Source organism: Stereum hirsutum, assembly GCF_000264905.1.
Source record: "Stereum hirsutum FP-91666 SS1 unplaced genomic scaffold STEHIscaffold_2, whole genome shotgun sequence".
NCBI classification, from domain to species: domain Eukaryota; kingdom Fungi; phylum Basidiomycota; class Agaricomycetes; order Russulales; family Stereaceae; genus Stereum; species Stereum hirsutum.
In genome coordinates, this window is record NW_006763132.1 from 2,017,282 (window position 1) to 2,032,850 (window position 15,569).

A 15,569-nucleotide genomic window follows, 5' to 3' on the forward strand; every position below is an offset into this window, starting at 1 on the left:
TTTACATTAGCTTTGATGCAGACCCTGCAAGGTCGACAGTTCATACCTCTCTGACCTGACTCTGAAGTCTACAGCGCGCCCAGTCGTCCTTCGATAGACATTCACCAGCTGCAAAATATCCGATAGTCACCCCCGATCCATGAACTTCGACTCTCAAAGAGCCATCAACAATAAATGGATACCGAAGGCGCAGCCCCCATCGGGGAGTGCTTCGTTGTTGTAGACAGCGAGGGTATTGGGCACTATAAAAGCTGTGGCGGGCACTTGTCGAATACTGCTTCCAATACATGGGTTGCAGAGGGACGTCTAGAGCTTGTCGACTGGTAGGCTTTGTCGTCTGGTTCTCAATGTATGTCCTTTTGCCCCTCCGCTCTACAGAAATGGAGAAGGCTCGAAGTATAGCTGTACATGTGCACGCGGAGTTTGAAACAACCTTCTTGATCAAATTTCCTTTCTCAGTAACACCGTATACTCAAACCGTTGCTGCTATCAGCGAAAGCCATCCAGGAAATCACTCGAATGTAAACCCAAAACTTGCCACTGGATGAGAATATCCATTACTGGGCAACTAAAACAACAATCATACAAAAAACCCGAAAAGAAATGTCCGAATTGCTCGCCACACCATACACCACACCTCATGCTCTACAACTCCTTCTCCGGAGTATGAATATGGCGAATCCCCATAGCCCTTCGCAAGGTCTGAACGAATGATCACGATGGTAAGAGTGCAGGATGATAAATGATGTTGGCGTCAACAAGACCTATAGGCAGATGGTCAGCTGCGTTTCAATGAGCAGGTATTTGGTCGCACGAACGAAAATAAACGTACGGATCTAAGCAATAACGCAATAAGTCGAGTTTCCACCTCCGCTCTCCGACTCTACGGGGCCCGATGGCAGAGACGTGACCTCGCTCTCTGTGGTGGCGGCAGAGGCAGAGACAATGGTGTCGTTCTTGAAGGAGTCCATTGGGAGGGTGTGTGAGGTGTTTGGACGGAGAAGTGATTGAGTGAGAGTTTGGGTTGGGTAGGTGGATAGAGAGTGTGTGGAAGAGTGCTTTCGAGTTGAGAGCTCTGGAGGAATAACGCTCACTCGAGGTGGCTTTATATACATTTTTTCGACCACAGTTCAGGAGTCGGGACGGCACAGGAAGGCAATAATGTGTTCATTATCAAGCACCCATAACGGTATTGGATTGAAGTGAAACAGCGCGGGACATATGGCGAGCGGGTCCTCTTACCGCCCTGGACAAGAACAATAAGACTTGGTGGTGCCAACGGTGGGAAGACGACTGGGAAAATATAATTTCCGCCGGGCGGGCTGTACACACAGTCGAACAAGAGCGGAAGTAACGAGCGACAGCTAGGGCAGAGCTTCGCAATTTCACAAATATCTGTAATTGCGGAAGAGTAGCAACAGTACGACCACGAAGGAGGCGTGTGAGGACTGACGCTGTTTCGGTGAGGACGATGTCTCGGAGAAAGAGAGGGGAATGTCCCACACCACGAACCTAGATCACAAAGCTCTTTCGATGACGGTATAGCGGCCAGAACGTCCCTGGCAAGATGGCACAGACTATACAGAGATTATTTCCTTACAAGACACGACGTGTCGCCTGTGTTGTACAGAGTGGATGCAAACAAGCATCGTCTGTTTGCCGGTGGGAACATCGAAAGTGGTAAACGATAACTAGCCGCCCGAGCACATGCGAAACTAATATGGCAATGCCGGTGTTTCATAACACGTGTAAGCACTGCACAGTCGCTTGGGCACAGATCGGGCTGGACCTGGACGGAGGGTACAATGCCCGTGGACATTGGGATGAACAAGACACAATGTCTCACCGAATTCCCATGGGAGAGTGACGGAGGTATATACGGACAATAACAGCCCACATCTGTCTTCCACATAGAACGACTTCCTGTTCTCAGAAAAGGATCAACAATGGGCAATACTCGCCCGAGGTCCAGCAAGAGAATGCCCAGGCCGTGATTATATGTTCCGGGAGTGTGAGCCTGAGGGCCGACGGATTCAGATACGAGCCCGTAGAGGTATTTCAACCGCGCAAGCTGTCGAACGTCACGAAATGTTGACACAACGGACGAACAAAGCCTTTTGGTTTCACTTGGTACCGGAAGCCCGGCACGACCGTAAGGGTCGATGAAAGTTGCTTCCGTTTCTGGATACCGAGGCTTCCCGGTGACGATGCCTAGGTGGCTATAAGCGAAATAGAACGAGAGCGCGAGTGAGATAGTTCCGAGATACGAGCATAATTTGAACAGCGCCGACAACGACTCGGACACCGTAACTTCGAGGAAAACGCAATCCCGAGAGTGGCGAGAAGACCATGCCAGAGAAGGTGAAGTCAAAGCAGTCAGCGAGCGCAAGACGTTCAGTAACGGAACGCAAAGAGAAAGGAAAGAAACTAGACACAAGCCTCAAGGCATCCAAGTCCGAGTCGAGAGTTGACAAAAATTCCCGCTACTTCAGTAGTGGGTCTTATAGGAAGTATCGATCGGTTTTTGGCTTGTAATGCGACGACCTTCCCTATATGGTAGATGCTGACCAATTTCTGACTCAGCTTTCACACGCAGGCCCTCGCCACACTTCGTGAACATCCGTTTTGTCAACCCACTCCTAGTCCAAGTTATGAATTGTTTCTAAAGTATTCATGTCTGTTCATGTTTTTGAAAGCGTAACCTCGGCAAGGTGTGAAGTGTGGCACTAATGTACTATGTCTGGGTCACGAAGCTGCTGGGCGAAGCCCTGCAGCGGCAGTGACCCCTTGCTGGAGTGGCACATCATGTTCTTCGGACGTTGTTAGTCCGTCAATCGCTGACCCTCAGTTTGCTCCGGGAAACAATTCGAAAGCATGAGACCAGTTGAACATTTTATGCTGCTCGTGTCCAATATGTTAGACTGGTACATTAGGAGCAGTAACTCAAAGGAAGTAGCGGGACCTGCCGTTCGCCGGCCTTACGCCTGCGTTATTCCACATGAAGGATCCCCGGCCGCAGCAGTAAGTTGACCAGCGGAGTTTGAACCAGAACCGCTAACTTTAAATCACGAAATATCCTGACGCCACTGTGGCACCGTTGTCCTGGAACAGAAATTCAAAGAGTACGGTTATAGTGCCTTTCGTATCCTCTGAAGAACACCTACCTTCTGTCTTCTGTCCAAGAATAACCAACATAGAATACATTTTTACTTAGCCAAAACTCCAATCATCTTCCATCACACACACACGCATGTGCAGACGCCAATTCGACAGCAACACTAGTCACTTCAAGTTGTCATTCAATCTGGATTCGGATTCGGGTTCGAACTCAACGTCGAGGCAAACCAGACCTCGACAAAACAAAAACAAAAACAAAAACAAAGCCAACCGGTAAAACTGAGAAGAACAAGAATGAAAATAAAGGATAATAATGCACAGTGGAAGATGAAGGATGAAGGATGAAAGGTGAAGATGAAGATGAGAACAAGGACGAGGACGAGGACGGGAAATACTTAAACGTAAGGGGTTGCAAGATGAAGGTGAAGGGGAAGATTTGAAGGTGGAGGTGGGGGTAGCGGGGAAGGTAGAGGGGAAGGCGAAGGCGATGGAAGCAGTGTGTGGCGCGAAGCTTGAAATGGAAACAGTAATGTGAGACCCCCAAACGGAGGAAACGGAGGAAAGGTCAAGCTTAAGGGCCCGGGATGGACAGTCCCAGTGGGAATAGAGGTGGGTAGAGTGACTAGCTCAGCCCAGTCGGCAGTATGTGAGTAGCCATAGATGATAGCAGATGTGCAGACAAAAAAAAAACCAAAAAATTCGTGGATACGGTGCGAAAGAAAGTAAACAGGCATGGTGTGATGTGTTGTGATGTGATGCGAGCAGCAATACAGAGATGAGTAGTGTTCGTATGTAAGTAAGTAAGTAAGTAAAGATGTGACGATTGCAAAAAAAAGAACAGAACACATGGAATCACGAGAATATCCGGATAGGAGGAAGGTGGCAGTGATATGAACGGAGGAGCCGACGGGGGGGGGGGAGGCAGGCAGGCAGGCACGAAGTACGAAGTACGGGCAGCGGACAGGGCGGGGATGAACGAAAGACCGAGCGCAACGCTGCCTGCAGTGAATTCATGCAGTGGAACAGTGAACAGGACAGTAGATTGAGCTTCGCACTGAGGTTACATGTATTGTAAAAGAGCTCGATGGTGTCAATGGGAAGTATTTCGGTCATCGTGTTATGCCATGCCATGCCCGCGGCACGCCGTATCCTCCAGCCGTCGTTATGTACCCACACCCAAACGCCGACACAAGCCGCCATTAATCCATCAATAGCCCCTCATGCGATCTGGGGGCCCGGGCAGACGCAGACGCGAAACATTCATCATATCGCACGACTGATTCGCAGGGGATGTTTAGCGATGACTGATCGCCGGCGCCGACGTCGACGTCGACGGTTCCGGCGAATATAGCAAATCCGTCGACTCCGGGTTGATGACAGGAAAGCGAGGGAACATAATGGACGCGAGAAAGTGAGGAGAGAGTGGAATGCTGGAAGAGGAGAGAATCACAGCGAAAGATGGCGTGCGTTGGCGTTGTATGGTCTCGGGAAGTGTGGCGGGGAAGACGAGCGAGGTGACGGTGACAATCCGATCGCGTGAAAAGTTGAGGATTGGCGCGAGAGCGAGACGAGGCGGGGTGTGTGTGGTGTGTGTAATGCGAAAAATCTACAATCGCTGCTCATACTCAAACCCCCTGTGGCGTCGGCTGCTGCTGCACCACCGGATGTGTACCGTGCGTATTATGCCCGTTATGCGTCGTATGCACGTCTCTCGATTGCTCCTATGGGAGGGAGAAGAGAAGAGGCGCGTCAGAAGTCAGAACCAGTATCAGGATTATGAGTAGGTTGCAAGATGGAAAGCATTTGAACGAAAGTAAAAAGAAAACAAAGTAAAGAAGAAGAAAGGCCTCCATCCATCCTCAACCCATCCACGACCCATCCACACACACATACGCTCGCCACACCACGCCAAGCCGCCTTCCCGCCAAAGACGTGCACCAGAAACACGAAAAGCGAAGAGGAAAAGCGCCCTCTCATCTCCCACCTCGCGCATGGGTCAACCGCACAAACCATGGGCGCAGCCATGCAAATCGAGCGTCAAACCATACGAATTGTAAACCGGGCGCCCAACCGCAGACCGAGCGCCCAACCACCAAGCAGACGGACGGAGGGACGGAAAGGACCAACGCCCCGCATCACCCCCGAACCATGATCATCATCATCATCATCATCATCATCATCATCATCATCATCGTCGTCGGTTCGCATCTCAACGAAGGCAACACACATCCCATCAACCATCCAATCGATCAAAGGTTGACCATGAACCGTGAAGCAACCAAACCCGCACCCGCACCCGCACGACCACGAAAACCACATCCAAGAACTGCCCCCTCCGCCAAACGAAAAGGACAAGAAATAAAAGAAAAAGAAAAAGAAACTCAAGAAAAACTCACCATCCTCTGCTTCTTAACCGGCCTCGGCCTCACCCCTCCAGTCCCCGCTTTCGCCTGAACCACCCCTGTCCCTCCTGCTCCACCAGCACCACCAGCACCACCCGCACCCACGACGGTCCTCCCATTTCCGTTCGTATTTCCATTTCCATTGACAGTGACACCGTCCTCCCGCTCCCGCTCGCGTTTGACGCCCCTCTGTCCTTGTTGCTGTACAGCCGTCGACGGCGTCCGTGTCCGCTGTGGTTGCGATTGTGATTGTGATGCTTGTCGAGATGGCGCGACCGCTTGCGGTTGTGGTTGTGGTTGTGCGTGCGATTGTTGTGCGTGATGAGAAGAACCGGTAGCGGACGGTGCAGGTGTCGGTAACGACGACGAAGGTCTCGGTGTCCCACCACGCGATGCTGCAGGTCGTGGCGTCTGTGCTACTGTAGGCCGTGGTGTCGACGACGCAGACGCGCGCTGTGATTGCGATTGCTGTGGTTGCTGTGGTTGTGATTGTGATGGAGTGGATGGCGGTAACGAAGAGGAGAGCGGAAGGGGCAATCCCTGCGCCTTTGCGAGCTTCTTTGCCTCTTTGCGTTTTTTCCTGTCTTCGCGGGCTTGTGAGGATTCGGAGACGAGGAGGTGGATGTTCCACTGCGAGAGAGGACAGGGAGGATGGTTAGCGCGATGAATGGGTGATATAGGGAGGAGATGAATGAGGTTTGAGAGGATGAAGATGAAGATGAAGTGTGCACGGAAGAGGGATAGCGATAGATTAAAAGCAGAAAGCGAAGGACGGAGGATGAAGGGAGGATGAGCGGAAGTAACGCATCGGAGCGGAAGGACGTCGGGGAAACGCAGGGACAGTGCCGTGAGATGCGAGAGAATGACGGAGGCGAGGGAAACACTCCGACATGTATAGAAACAATCCCCATCGAACAAATCCAAATCCAAGAACAAGTGAGAAAAGCCAACTCACCCCCTTGAGCCCCTCCGAAGACACGTTAAAGCCCTCCTTCATCTTCTCATTCGAGAGATCGAAGGGCTCGATCGGGATGCGCTGTTTTGGAGGCTGCATCACGAGGTCCCAGAGGAAATCGTCCTTTTTGGTCGAGTGGCGGCCTTGGTGTTTGCGAACACATGTCGCAGAGCGGGCGAAGCAGTAGATGAAGCAGAAGTAGAGGGAGCATGAAGTGGAGGGAGCAAGGGAGCAGGGGGAGCGGACGGAGCAGAGGGCATAGCAGTGGGAGGTCGGTCATCGGGCGGGCGGGCGTTACGGAGGGACGAAATTCCGAGGGGAGTCAACAAGCGCGGGTGAGAGTGACCGTTGACCGTTGACCGTTCGAGTGCGTGTGTGTGTTGTTGTTGGAGGCAGGAGCAGAGAGAGACAAGAACACGGATATTCAATATAACCGTTTAATACGTGATGGGCAACGCAAAACATTTGGATCGGGATCGGGATGAAAAGGGCGAAGAACGAAGAAGAGAATAATCACCTGGAATACCCTTAATAAGATGTCTATACGTATTCTTCTTCTTCTTTCCGTCCTTCCCCACCTCTTCCTCGTCCCCGTCCTGTCCTCCCCCTCCGCCACCACCACCAGGCCCGGGCGTCGCGGGCATGGGCGTCGCAGGCTCGGCGGCGGCGGCAGCAGCTGCTTTGGCCTTGCCTTTACCGTTGATGTTGACGTCAGGTGTGGGAGCATTAAAGGGCGGAGCGGGCGTTGGGGGGTGGTTGGAGGATTGGCCGTCTTGTCTTGACTGTTGTTGTTGTTGGGGTTGTGTCGGTTCAATGAAGGGTTTCACGAATTTATCATACGCGGATTGGAGACGAAAACGACCGACGAGGTCCTGAGAGCTGTTGAGAAACAACGGCGGGCGAGGTTCACCTTCAACCCAAAAAAAAATTAGCAAAAAAGAGCGAGGGAAGGGGAGGGAAAGAGACGAACGGGGCGGTGGGAGATAGAGACTCGGCGGGATGTATGTCGGCCTTGCAGGCTTCGGCTGCGACGACGGCCCAGCGACGTTCTGCTCGTTATCGACGTCCATGGCGGCGTCGGTCATCGTGTGCGGTGTGAGAGGTATGTGAGCGTCGTTCGTGACGATGGCGGTGGATGTGGTGGTGGTGGTGGTGGTGGTGGACGACAACGACGAACGGTCAGTGCAAGCTTCCGTTTGTGGCGCACCACATGCGCTCTTCACGGCTCCGGCTCCGGGATCCCGGGTGCCTGCCGTGTGGCGTGCCGAGTCGAGTGCTGTTCAGTGTGGCCCAGCTGCCGATGGCGAGCGCTTGGCAAACGTGTTGGCGGCGCGGAAACGGCGCGCGGGTCTCGCCCGCCAACTTATCGCGTTGGGCCACACACACCACTCACCCACGCACCACCGTCCTTTCACTTATCGCATCCTATCCATTCCATTTATAATCCCCCAGCCTGTCCGTTTCTAATTTTCTGATTTCGCCCCCTTTCTTCGCCCTACCTAGCCAGGAGCTATACAACTCACACCTAGCGACGCATATCACTATAGACGGCCTTTGAAGGTGAACTCGAACTTGAGGCAGGGTATTCGTACTACTCGAGTCAGAGTCAGGACTGGATAACACCATCTATATATACAAAGACACCACACACAAAGTCTTATCCTAATCCCACGCACGCGAACTTAACCTTCCCATCATCCTCCGAAGTCTCCACATCTACATCTACAACATCTAGCTTTTCGGCCAACCATGGATCCCTCCCCGCCACCAGCGACGGAGCGCGACCCGCTGCTGGTTACGTCTCTCCAGGACCAGCAACAGGAAGGAGAAAGTGAACGAAGGGAGGACAAGAAACCGTTCTATCGTCCCAGGCCGTTATGGTGAGTCTTTGTCTCTTTCGTGCGTTGTCTAGTCTCTTGCGTCTTCCTCCTTCTTTCTTTGTTGCTTTCATTTTGCACGTGGAGGCAGGTATACAGCGCATACGCAACCCTCACTCTCCTCTCCTCCCCAACACCTTGCTCGAGGACGCCGTGCCGCAGTGTGCAAGCGCCTGTGCGCACGGCAGCTTACCAGTTAACCATGACTGACTGACTGTGTGTGGCGTTACCGCCGACGTCATGATGGCGCACTGCGCGCTCCGTCCTATCCCCATCTTTGCATCTCTCAACTTGGTGTAGCACAGTGGGACTGGGACTGCGGTTCTTTCAATTGGTTTGAGAGTACTAGTCGCCGACGGTGAGTGGTGAGTGGTGAGTGGGCTTGAGGGCGACTGAGTGTTAAGTAGGTGTGTTGGACTCATGAGTAAGTATGTCGCGACTTTCGAGGGAACTGGGGTGCCATCACGCCCTGAGTATTTATCTCAGTATCCCAGTATCCAAGTCTATCATAACACATCACACATAACAAACATAAAGGCCGCCCATACCCTCGATTGGGATAATAATATGCGGGTGCGAGCATCATAACTCCCTGAAATCTTTGGGGAGGGGTTTTCGGTGGGGTTTGTGGTTTTGGTTTATGAAAGTCCTCTTCTGAGGTCTGGGGTGCCGGTGATGGCTGGCCAAGCATGACTACTAGTGCTTATGATGAAGCACTCGATTCGAGTGCTCGTGCTCCGAACGGGGTGTTTATCCGTACTCGTGCTCGAGATGGGTATGGCTATGATCGTGGTCATACGTCGGTTATGGATTGATCAGGGCGTATACCTTTGCGATTGTGTCTCACGTTCCTGCGTAAGATGAATTCTGGTGGTTTGGAGTGGTATTGAGTGGTGCGGAGCGGGCCTTAATTTGCGTGTACTTGATATTCGGGCATAGTCCGACCAGTTTTTGCATTGTTTATGCATTGACTTGTTTCGCGGACACGTATGGGCCATCCACTTACTCATCCGCACGCATTCACTCGCATGCGCATTCTTTTACTTTCTTCGGAATGAATGGAACGGGACTGGATTGTCCTCTATGTATGAACCATTGGCCCATTCACCTTCTCATCTACGTGACACCTACCTTCTGATGAATACGTTTACTCCATTTTTTGTGTATTCTTTTAATCCATTTGCGCCGTATCCGTCGCATTGTGTTGGATAGAACTCTCGCTGACTATACTCGAACTTCATCCAGGCTCGTCCCATTCGCTATCATCGCTTCTATCACCGTACGTACCTCCCTTCCCTTCCACTCCCCTCCCATCATCTGACCTTCGCTCTTCGCCCTAACAGAGAGGAATGACACTCGCCCCCCGCGTCGAAGTCTTCACCCAACTCTCGTGCAACGCGATTCATAGCCACTATAACCACACCTCGGGCGATAGCACATCTCTCCTCAGCGTCTTCATGCCCTCTTCCTCCCTTTCTCTTGACCCTTCCTACTCTTCCTACTCTTCCTCCTCATCCCCTTCATCGCTCAATTCCCTCAGCATCCTCTTCCCCTCCTCCTCCTCTTCCTCAGACGACTCAGACAACGAAGAAGACCCCCGCAATCTCCCCTCGCAAATCTGCCTCTCCGACCCCGCCGTGCAAGCCGGCGCGGCGCGCCTCCAGACCATCATGACGACCACGATGGGCACCCTGAGCGCGCTGACGACGGGGTGGTGGGGTAGACTTGGGGAGAGGGTGGGGAGGACGAGGGTGTTGAGCGCGGCGGTTGGGGGTATGTTTTTGACGTGAGTTTGCGTTATTGCTTTTTCCGACCCCAACCCCCCTCATTGGCGAAAAAATCGATCGTACTCCGAACAAACACTGACCTGACCTTCCACCCTCGGAATATGTATCTAGTGATCTAACATTCATCCTCGTCTCCACCCCCTCCTCGCCCCTCTCGCACCACGGCCATATCCTCCTCCTGCTCTCGCCCTTGATCGAGGGTTCACTTGGAGGGTGGTCGACGCTGCAGGCGACGGCGTCGGCGTATGTGAGCGATTGTACGAGCGATGGGTCGAGGGCGCATATTTTTAGTCGGTGGGTTCTTTGTTTTCTTCGCGAATGTTTCCTCCCACCACGCCACGCCACGCCACCCCCTTCCACATATCCCATCCAACCTCCCCTCCCATCCGACCTCCCTCCTCCCTCACCCCCCTCCCCCCCGGCGAATGATCACGAGCGTCAGATTTACTGATTTTATGTGTCTCTTTTTAATCGATGCAGGTTCATTGGCGTCTTCTACCTCGGTTTTTCGCTCGGCCCCATGGTCGGCGCCTACTTCATCCGCAACCCGCTCCCCATATTCTCAGCCATTTCCCCTTCCTCGCCATCGCACTCCTCCAACCTACTAGAAACATTCGCATCCCGCGCGATCCCGGGCAGGAGTGGCGTCCCGAACGTGACCTCCGTCTTCTGGGTGGCCATTCTCTGCAGTTTCGTGAACTTGGTGTTCGCCATGGGCTTCCTTCCGGAGAGTATGGATAAGGTGAAGAGGAGGGCGGCGATGAAGGCTCGGGAGGCGGAGGAGGCGGAGGAGGCGTTGCGTGCGCAGCAGGAGGAAGTCGACGAGGACGCTGTGCAGGAGGTGGACGGCGGATCAGGCGTGGCGAAGAGCGTGAGCAAGAGCCGGAGCAAGGGACGTTCTGTGGATGCGCTTATGAGGCGGACGGGTGCGGGAGGGCGTGCGACGCTGAAGAAGCTGTTTGGGCCTTTGGCGGTGTTTGCGCCGAGGAAGGTGTATAGGACGAGCGATGAGAGCGGGAGGGTTGGAGGGGCGAGGACGGATTGGAGCTTGACGCTTTTGGCGGGCAGTTTGGCATTTTATTTGTTGAGCAGTGTGAGTCCCTTTTTTTTTCTCGAGCGTTCTGAGGAGAGGTGAGGTGAGGTGAGGGAATGGGAGGGCTGACGCGGTTTGGTTGTGCGGAATAGGGTATATTCCAGATCAAGTACCTCTATGCGGAACATCAGTTCGGATGGAGCGCTGAACAGGTGAGTAGAGCGATCGTGAAATCCCTGCAACTGAGGGGATCATGGCTAATGTACGACCAATCCAGCTGAGCTACTACATCTCCTTCGTCGGCGGCGCGCGCGCGATCTGCCTCCTCTTCGTCCTCCCCACAATAATCTCCTACTTCAAGCCCAAGCCAGTCCCCACCCCAATCACAGTCGCAGTTGCAGACGGTGCCTCAACCTTGACCTCTACAGCAGCAGCAGCAACGACAGCCGAGGAAGCGCTCCACCATTCCATCACCTTCGACCTCACGCTCGGCCGGCTCTCCCTCGTGCTCGACATCCTCTCGCACACGCTCGTCTCGCTCCCCATCTCAGATTCATCGTTGCGCTTCGCGGGGCTCACGGTCATTTCGTGTTTTGCGTCCGGCATGCATCCGGCGGCGCAGAGTTTGGCGGTGTGTATCATGCAGAGGCAGGCGTTGAGGGGCGTCGGGGAGGAGGGCGACGATGATGGACACGAGAGCGGGCAGGGTGGGCAGAGGACGACGAAGAAGAAGGTGGAGGGGATGGGGCCGTTGTTTGGTGGTGTGGCGGCGTTGCAGGCTATGGGGCAGATGATTCTCGGGGTGCGTTCCTCATTTCATTCCTTTCTCTAGATTATAATCGAAACTGAATACTGAAAAAAATTGCGTGGAATTCCAGCCTCTCATTTTCGGTGTCCTCTACTCATCGACGGTCGCGACCCTCCCCAAAGCGATATTCATGCTCGCAGGCGCACTCGCCACGGCCTCGCTCGTCATCCTCTTCCTCATCCACGCCGAACCAAAGTCGCATTATACATCCTCCTCCTCGAACGCTCAGCCATCCGCACCCGTAACTCAACGATCCAAACCGACTTCCTTCTTCACGTCCTTCGCGTCCCTCTTCTCTTCCCAGCCTTCGTCATCGTCTTCTCATCGTCGCTCGACCAACCCCAACGCCCGTCCGCGCTCTTCCCTCGTCGCTCCCTCTTCCTCCAATTACGGCACCATATCAAGCCACGGGAAAGCCAACGGCACTGGTACCAGCGGGAAGAGCAAAGGGAAGAAGAAGGCGAGGTTTGGGGTCGATAACGAGGATGGAGAGCCGGAGAGGGGAAGGAGTAGGGTCGTTAAGCGCGTTGGGGACGCTGCTGGGGCGAGTGGGAGTAGTTGGGATGGGTATGGGTCTGGGTCTGGGTCTGGGTATGGGGAGGGGGTTAGTGTGGATGTTGTGCCGGCGAGTGTGAGTGTTAGTGAGGGGAGCAGTTGGGTGGATAAGAGTGCGAGGGTGTGAGTTGGTAGAGGTGGGTGGTGGGCTCGATACGTGGGGAGGTCAGACGGGTGATGGGGTTTTGTGAGGGGAAGTGTTGGGATGAGCTGGGCTGGGTTGGGTTGGGTGGGTTCCCGTTCTTACTTAGGCGAGAGGCGCCACGTTTTTGAGTTTCTTTCCTTTCATGTCGCGGTCAGCGACTACACACATCTTTTCTACCACGACCGTACAGTATCTATCCATCTACCCATATGCGTCCTCTTTAGTCCGTTTAATCATCTTCACTATCCATGCTACCACTTCACATTTTCATTCATTCAACTTCCGGATCGCTATCGCTATTTACTGATTCTCAGTCACCCACGGCATATTGCATCGTGCCCACGTCCGACCTCTTCTCTGCAAAGTCAATCGGACGCAGCCCCATCTTCTTAACTCACAGTGATACATCACATACATATCCACGTTCCTTCTTTATCCTCACATTTCTCCCCATTTCCACTCCTATTCCCAGTCCCATTCCTACCGCCATTCGTAGCTCCATTCGTAGCTCCATTCGTACCTCCATTACTATCGCTATTGACCGAACCCACGGATTTTGAGGCATGTATGATATTGATATTAGAACAAGGGTGTATATATTCAACGGGTTTAGATTGTTGGATTGTTGCGTGCAATGTTGGATGGAGGGGCGCCACAAGTAAAAATTCCGGCCGGGGATCCTCGACCTGGAATTGGATGAGCTCGCACTCTTTGAGGCTTGTCTCCGGTTTCCTTCTTTTTTGTACTCTTTTATCCCATTACTGAACATGTTGAGCTTGACTACTACTGCGACTCCACCCTCATAGTCTTCTCTCTCCTCGAGATTGTCTTGTCCTCGAAGTCACGGTATCGCTCTCGACGCTGCTGTGCCCGTACCTCCATACCATTCATTGCGGGACATGCAGAACAAAGACAAAGCGTGTATTCTAACTTGTTGAAAATCGAGATGGAGAAACTACTTACATATACGTCAATTGCGGAAGATCAAAATGAACGAAAGAAAGGTAAGTCCGAGAAGGAACAAACGACTGGTCCCACAGACTCACCTCACGAGACCATTGATTCAGACAAACCATCCCGCATAGCGAACTCTAGAGCCCTCGTGCCTCCCGTTGCACCTGGCACTTCCGCAACCACAGCATCTTCAAGTTCAAGTTCGCCCACAACTCCGAGCCCATCCGCAGAATATCTCACCCACCCTGTATACCGCCCGAAGAAAGGGATTCCATTGCGCATGCCCAGCAAATCCGCAATAGCGTATAATCCCTCACTTCGAGTCCACGAGAGGATGTTATATACATTTCCACGCCAGACCAACACATGGTGAAACTCGTCGGGATACCGACAGATCCGAGTCGTCATGGGCCACTTCGGATCGATGCCTCTCATGGGGACCAGTTTATACCATTGGCCTGTCGTGGAGTGCTTCAGCATAAGTCGAGTCTGAGGTTGAGAACGTTGAGGTTGAGAGCGTCCTGGTTGAGATAGGCCGAGAATGGTGTTCGTCAGGTTAAGTAGGGATGGGTTGGCATTTATTTGAATGTCGTCGATGAGGTCTTGGGGGTTGACCGTGTTTATCATCGCTTCTGGAGGGTAGATATCGCTGAATTCAAACCCAGGGACTGCGGATCGAAGGACGAAGGGGCGCATGAGAACGCCTGCTCCGGATCTGGGAGCCTCAGGATGATCACGGGCTGGGCGTTCGCCAGAGGTTATGTCGAGAGGTTCACGAATAGAGAGAGCACGAGAGATCGTTGGCTTTTCATCCAGAGGAGCGCCATGCTTGTCATCACGACCACCAAAGACCAAGCCCGTAAGAATCCATTCACGGCCGGGTATCCGATCCTGGAGTGCGAACAGATATATGCGAAAATATACACCATCACAGAACCACGTTGCTCTTCCCATCTTATGGATATGTGTCGTTACAATAAGCTTCGAGAAGAAAGGGGATGGGTGAGGTGTACGTACTAGGCTTTTTTCCTTTAAATGCAGAATGAGAGACATGAAGTCGACATAATTCCGTGCCCGACTGTAGGCAGGTTGCGTAGAGGCAAACATGCGGAAGGCACCCCTGCGAGTCGGCATATCCCGCAATTCCTCGAAAGGAACCGTCGCCGGGATCGTCTGGATGGTCATCAGGGACGGCCATAGATGCGCGGCACTGCACTCTACGATAAACCAATGAAGTAAAAGAGAACAAAGAAAAGAAAGGACGCACATCGACCCGTCTAAGTATCCGTCGATAGCATTTGCCTCAGCTCGACCTTCCGCCGGTTGGTCTTCGTTGGTCGGGATTGCCCATTTCCATCGAAGGACCCCATTCCAGAGTGCTAGGTTTACCGCATGAGTGCCACCTACGGAAGAACACACTTTTCGAGATACTTGAAGCAGTCCTTCGAGGCGGGGCAAGCCCTCAGTTTGGAGGTGTTGGATCTCAGCTCTCAAGAGACAAGCTTGGTCAGTGTTCCCAGACGCTAGAGCGCTATCGAGAGCCGAGAGAAGACGAGTTAGCCTGGAGCGATACCTGGAGGTCTCGTTGATCATAAAGCGCTCGAAGGGGTACGGAGTGCATGGAGGTACGGGCATACTGAGCTCTGAAGAACTGAAGCGAGATGGAGATCAGATTCGAGAACGAGAGGGCAGTAGGGTCTTGGTGTCTCCTGAAGGAGAACAACACAGGCTTTATATGTTGTCGGAGAGTAAAATTCACGACACCTCATGTGACGTGCAGACATCTTCGTACATGATGTGGCCCTTTCGTCTTCGACAAAGACACTAGGTGCCACCGTCAGTCACACAATGATCTTCGAACTAAGTAACGCACCGTCGTTGATGTCACTCACGAACCACGGCGATAAACAGCGATAAACAGCTCTCAACAGCGTGA

The 15,569-nt window shown here is 53.0% G+C and overlaps 4 protein-coding genes across 4 annotated transcripts; 1 reads left to right on the forward strand and 3 right to left on the reverse strand.

Annotated features, from left to right (window-relative positions):
• Positions 1 to 3,548: 3,548 nt before the first annotated feature.
• On the reverse strand, positions 3,549 to 5,987 carry STEHIDRAFT_118313 (uncharacterized protein; the record flags this gene model as incomplete). Its single annotated transcript, XM_007299909.1, has 2 exons — positions 3,549 to 4,838; positions 5,514 to 5,987. Coding segments are annotated over 2 exons (570 nt in total), but the record flags the coding sequence as incomplete, so codon positions are not given.
• Positions 5,988 to 6,911: 924 nt separating this feature from the next.
• Positions 6,912 to 7,559, reverse strand: STEHIDRAFT_152850 (uncharacterized protein; the record flags this gene model as incomplete). Its single annotated transcript, XM_007299910.1, has 2 exons — positions 6,912 to 7,384; positions 7,445 to 7,559. 2 exons carry the CDS (start codon positions 7,557 to 7,559, stop codon positions 6,912 to 6,914), a joined length of 588 nt encoding a protein of 195 aa, XP_007299972.1.
• Positions 7,560 to 8,223: 664 nt separating this feature from the next.
• STEHIDRAFT_50128 (uncharacterized protein) lies at positions 8,224 to 12,160 on the forward strand (the record flags this gene model as incomplete). Its single annotated transcript, XM_007299337.1, has 9 exons — positions 8,224 to 8,354; positions 9,597 to 9,630; positions 9,695 to 10,137; positions 10,250 to 10,432; positions 10,619 to 11,009; positions 11,091 to 11,231; positions 11,324 to 11,383; positions 11,449 to 11,973; positions 12,050 to 12,160. Coding segments are annotated over 9 exons (2,019 nt in total), but the record flags the coding sequence as incomplete, so codon positions are not given.
• Positions 12,161 to 13,726: 1,566 nt separating this feature from the next.
• STEHIDRAFT_152852 (uncharacterized protein) lies at positions 13,727 to 14,818 on the reverse strand (the record flags this gene model as incomplete). Its single annotated transcript, XM_007299911.1, has 1 exon — positions 13,727 to 14,818. The coding sequence occupies one exon, from the start codon at positions 14,816 to 14,818 to the stop codon at positions 13,727 to 13,729; it is 1,092 nt and encodes a 363-aa protein (XP_007299973.1).
• Between the last annotated feature and the right edge of the window lie 751 nt (positions 14,819 to 15,569).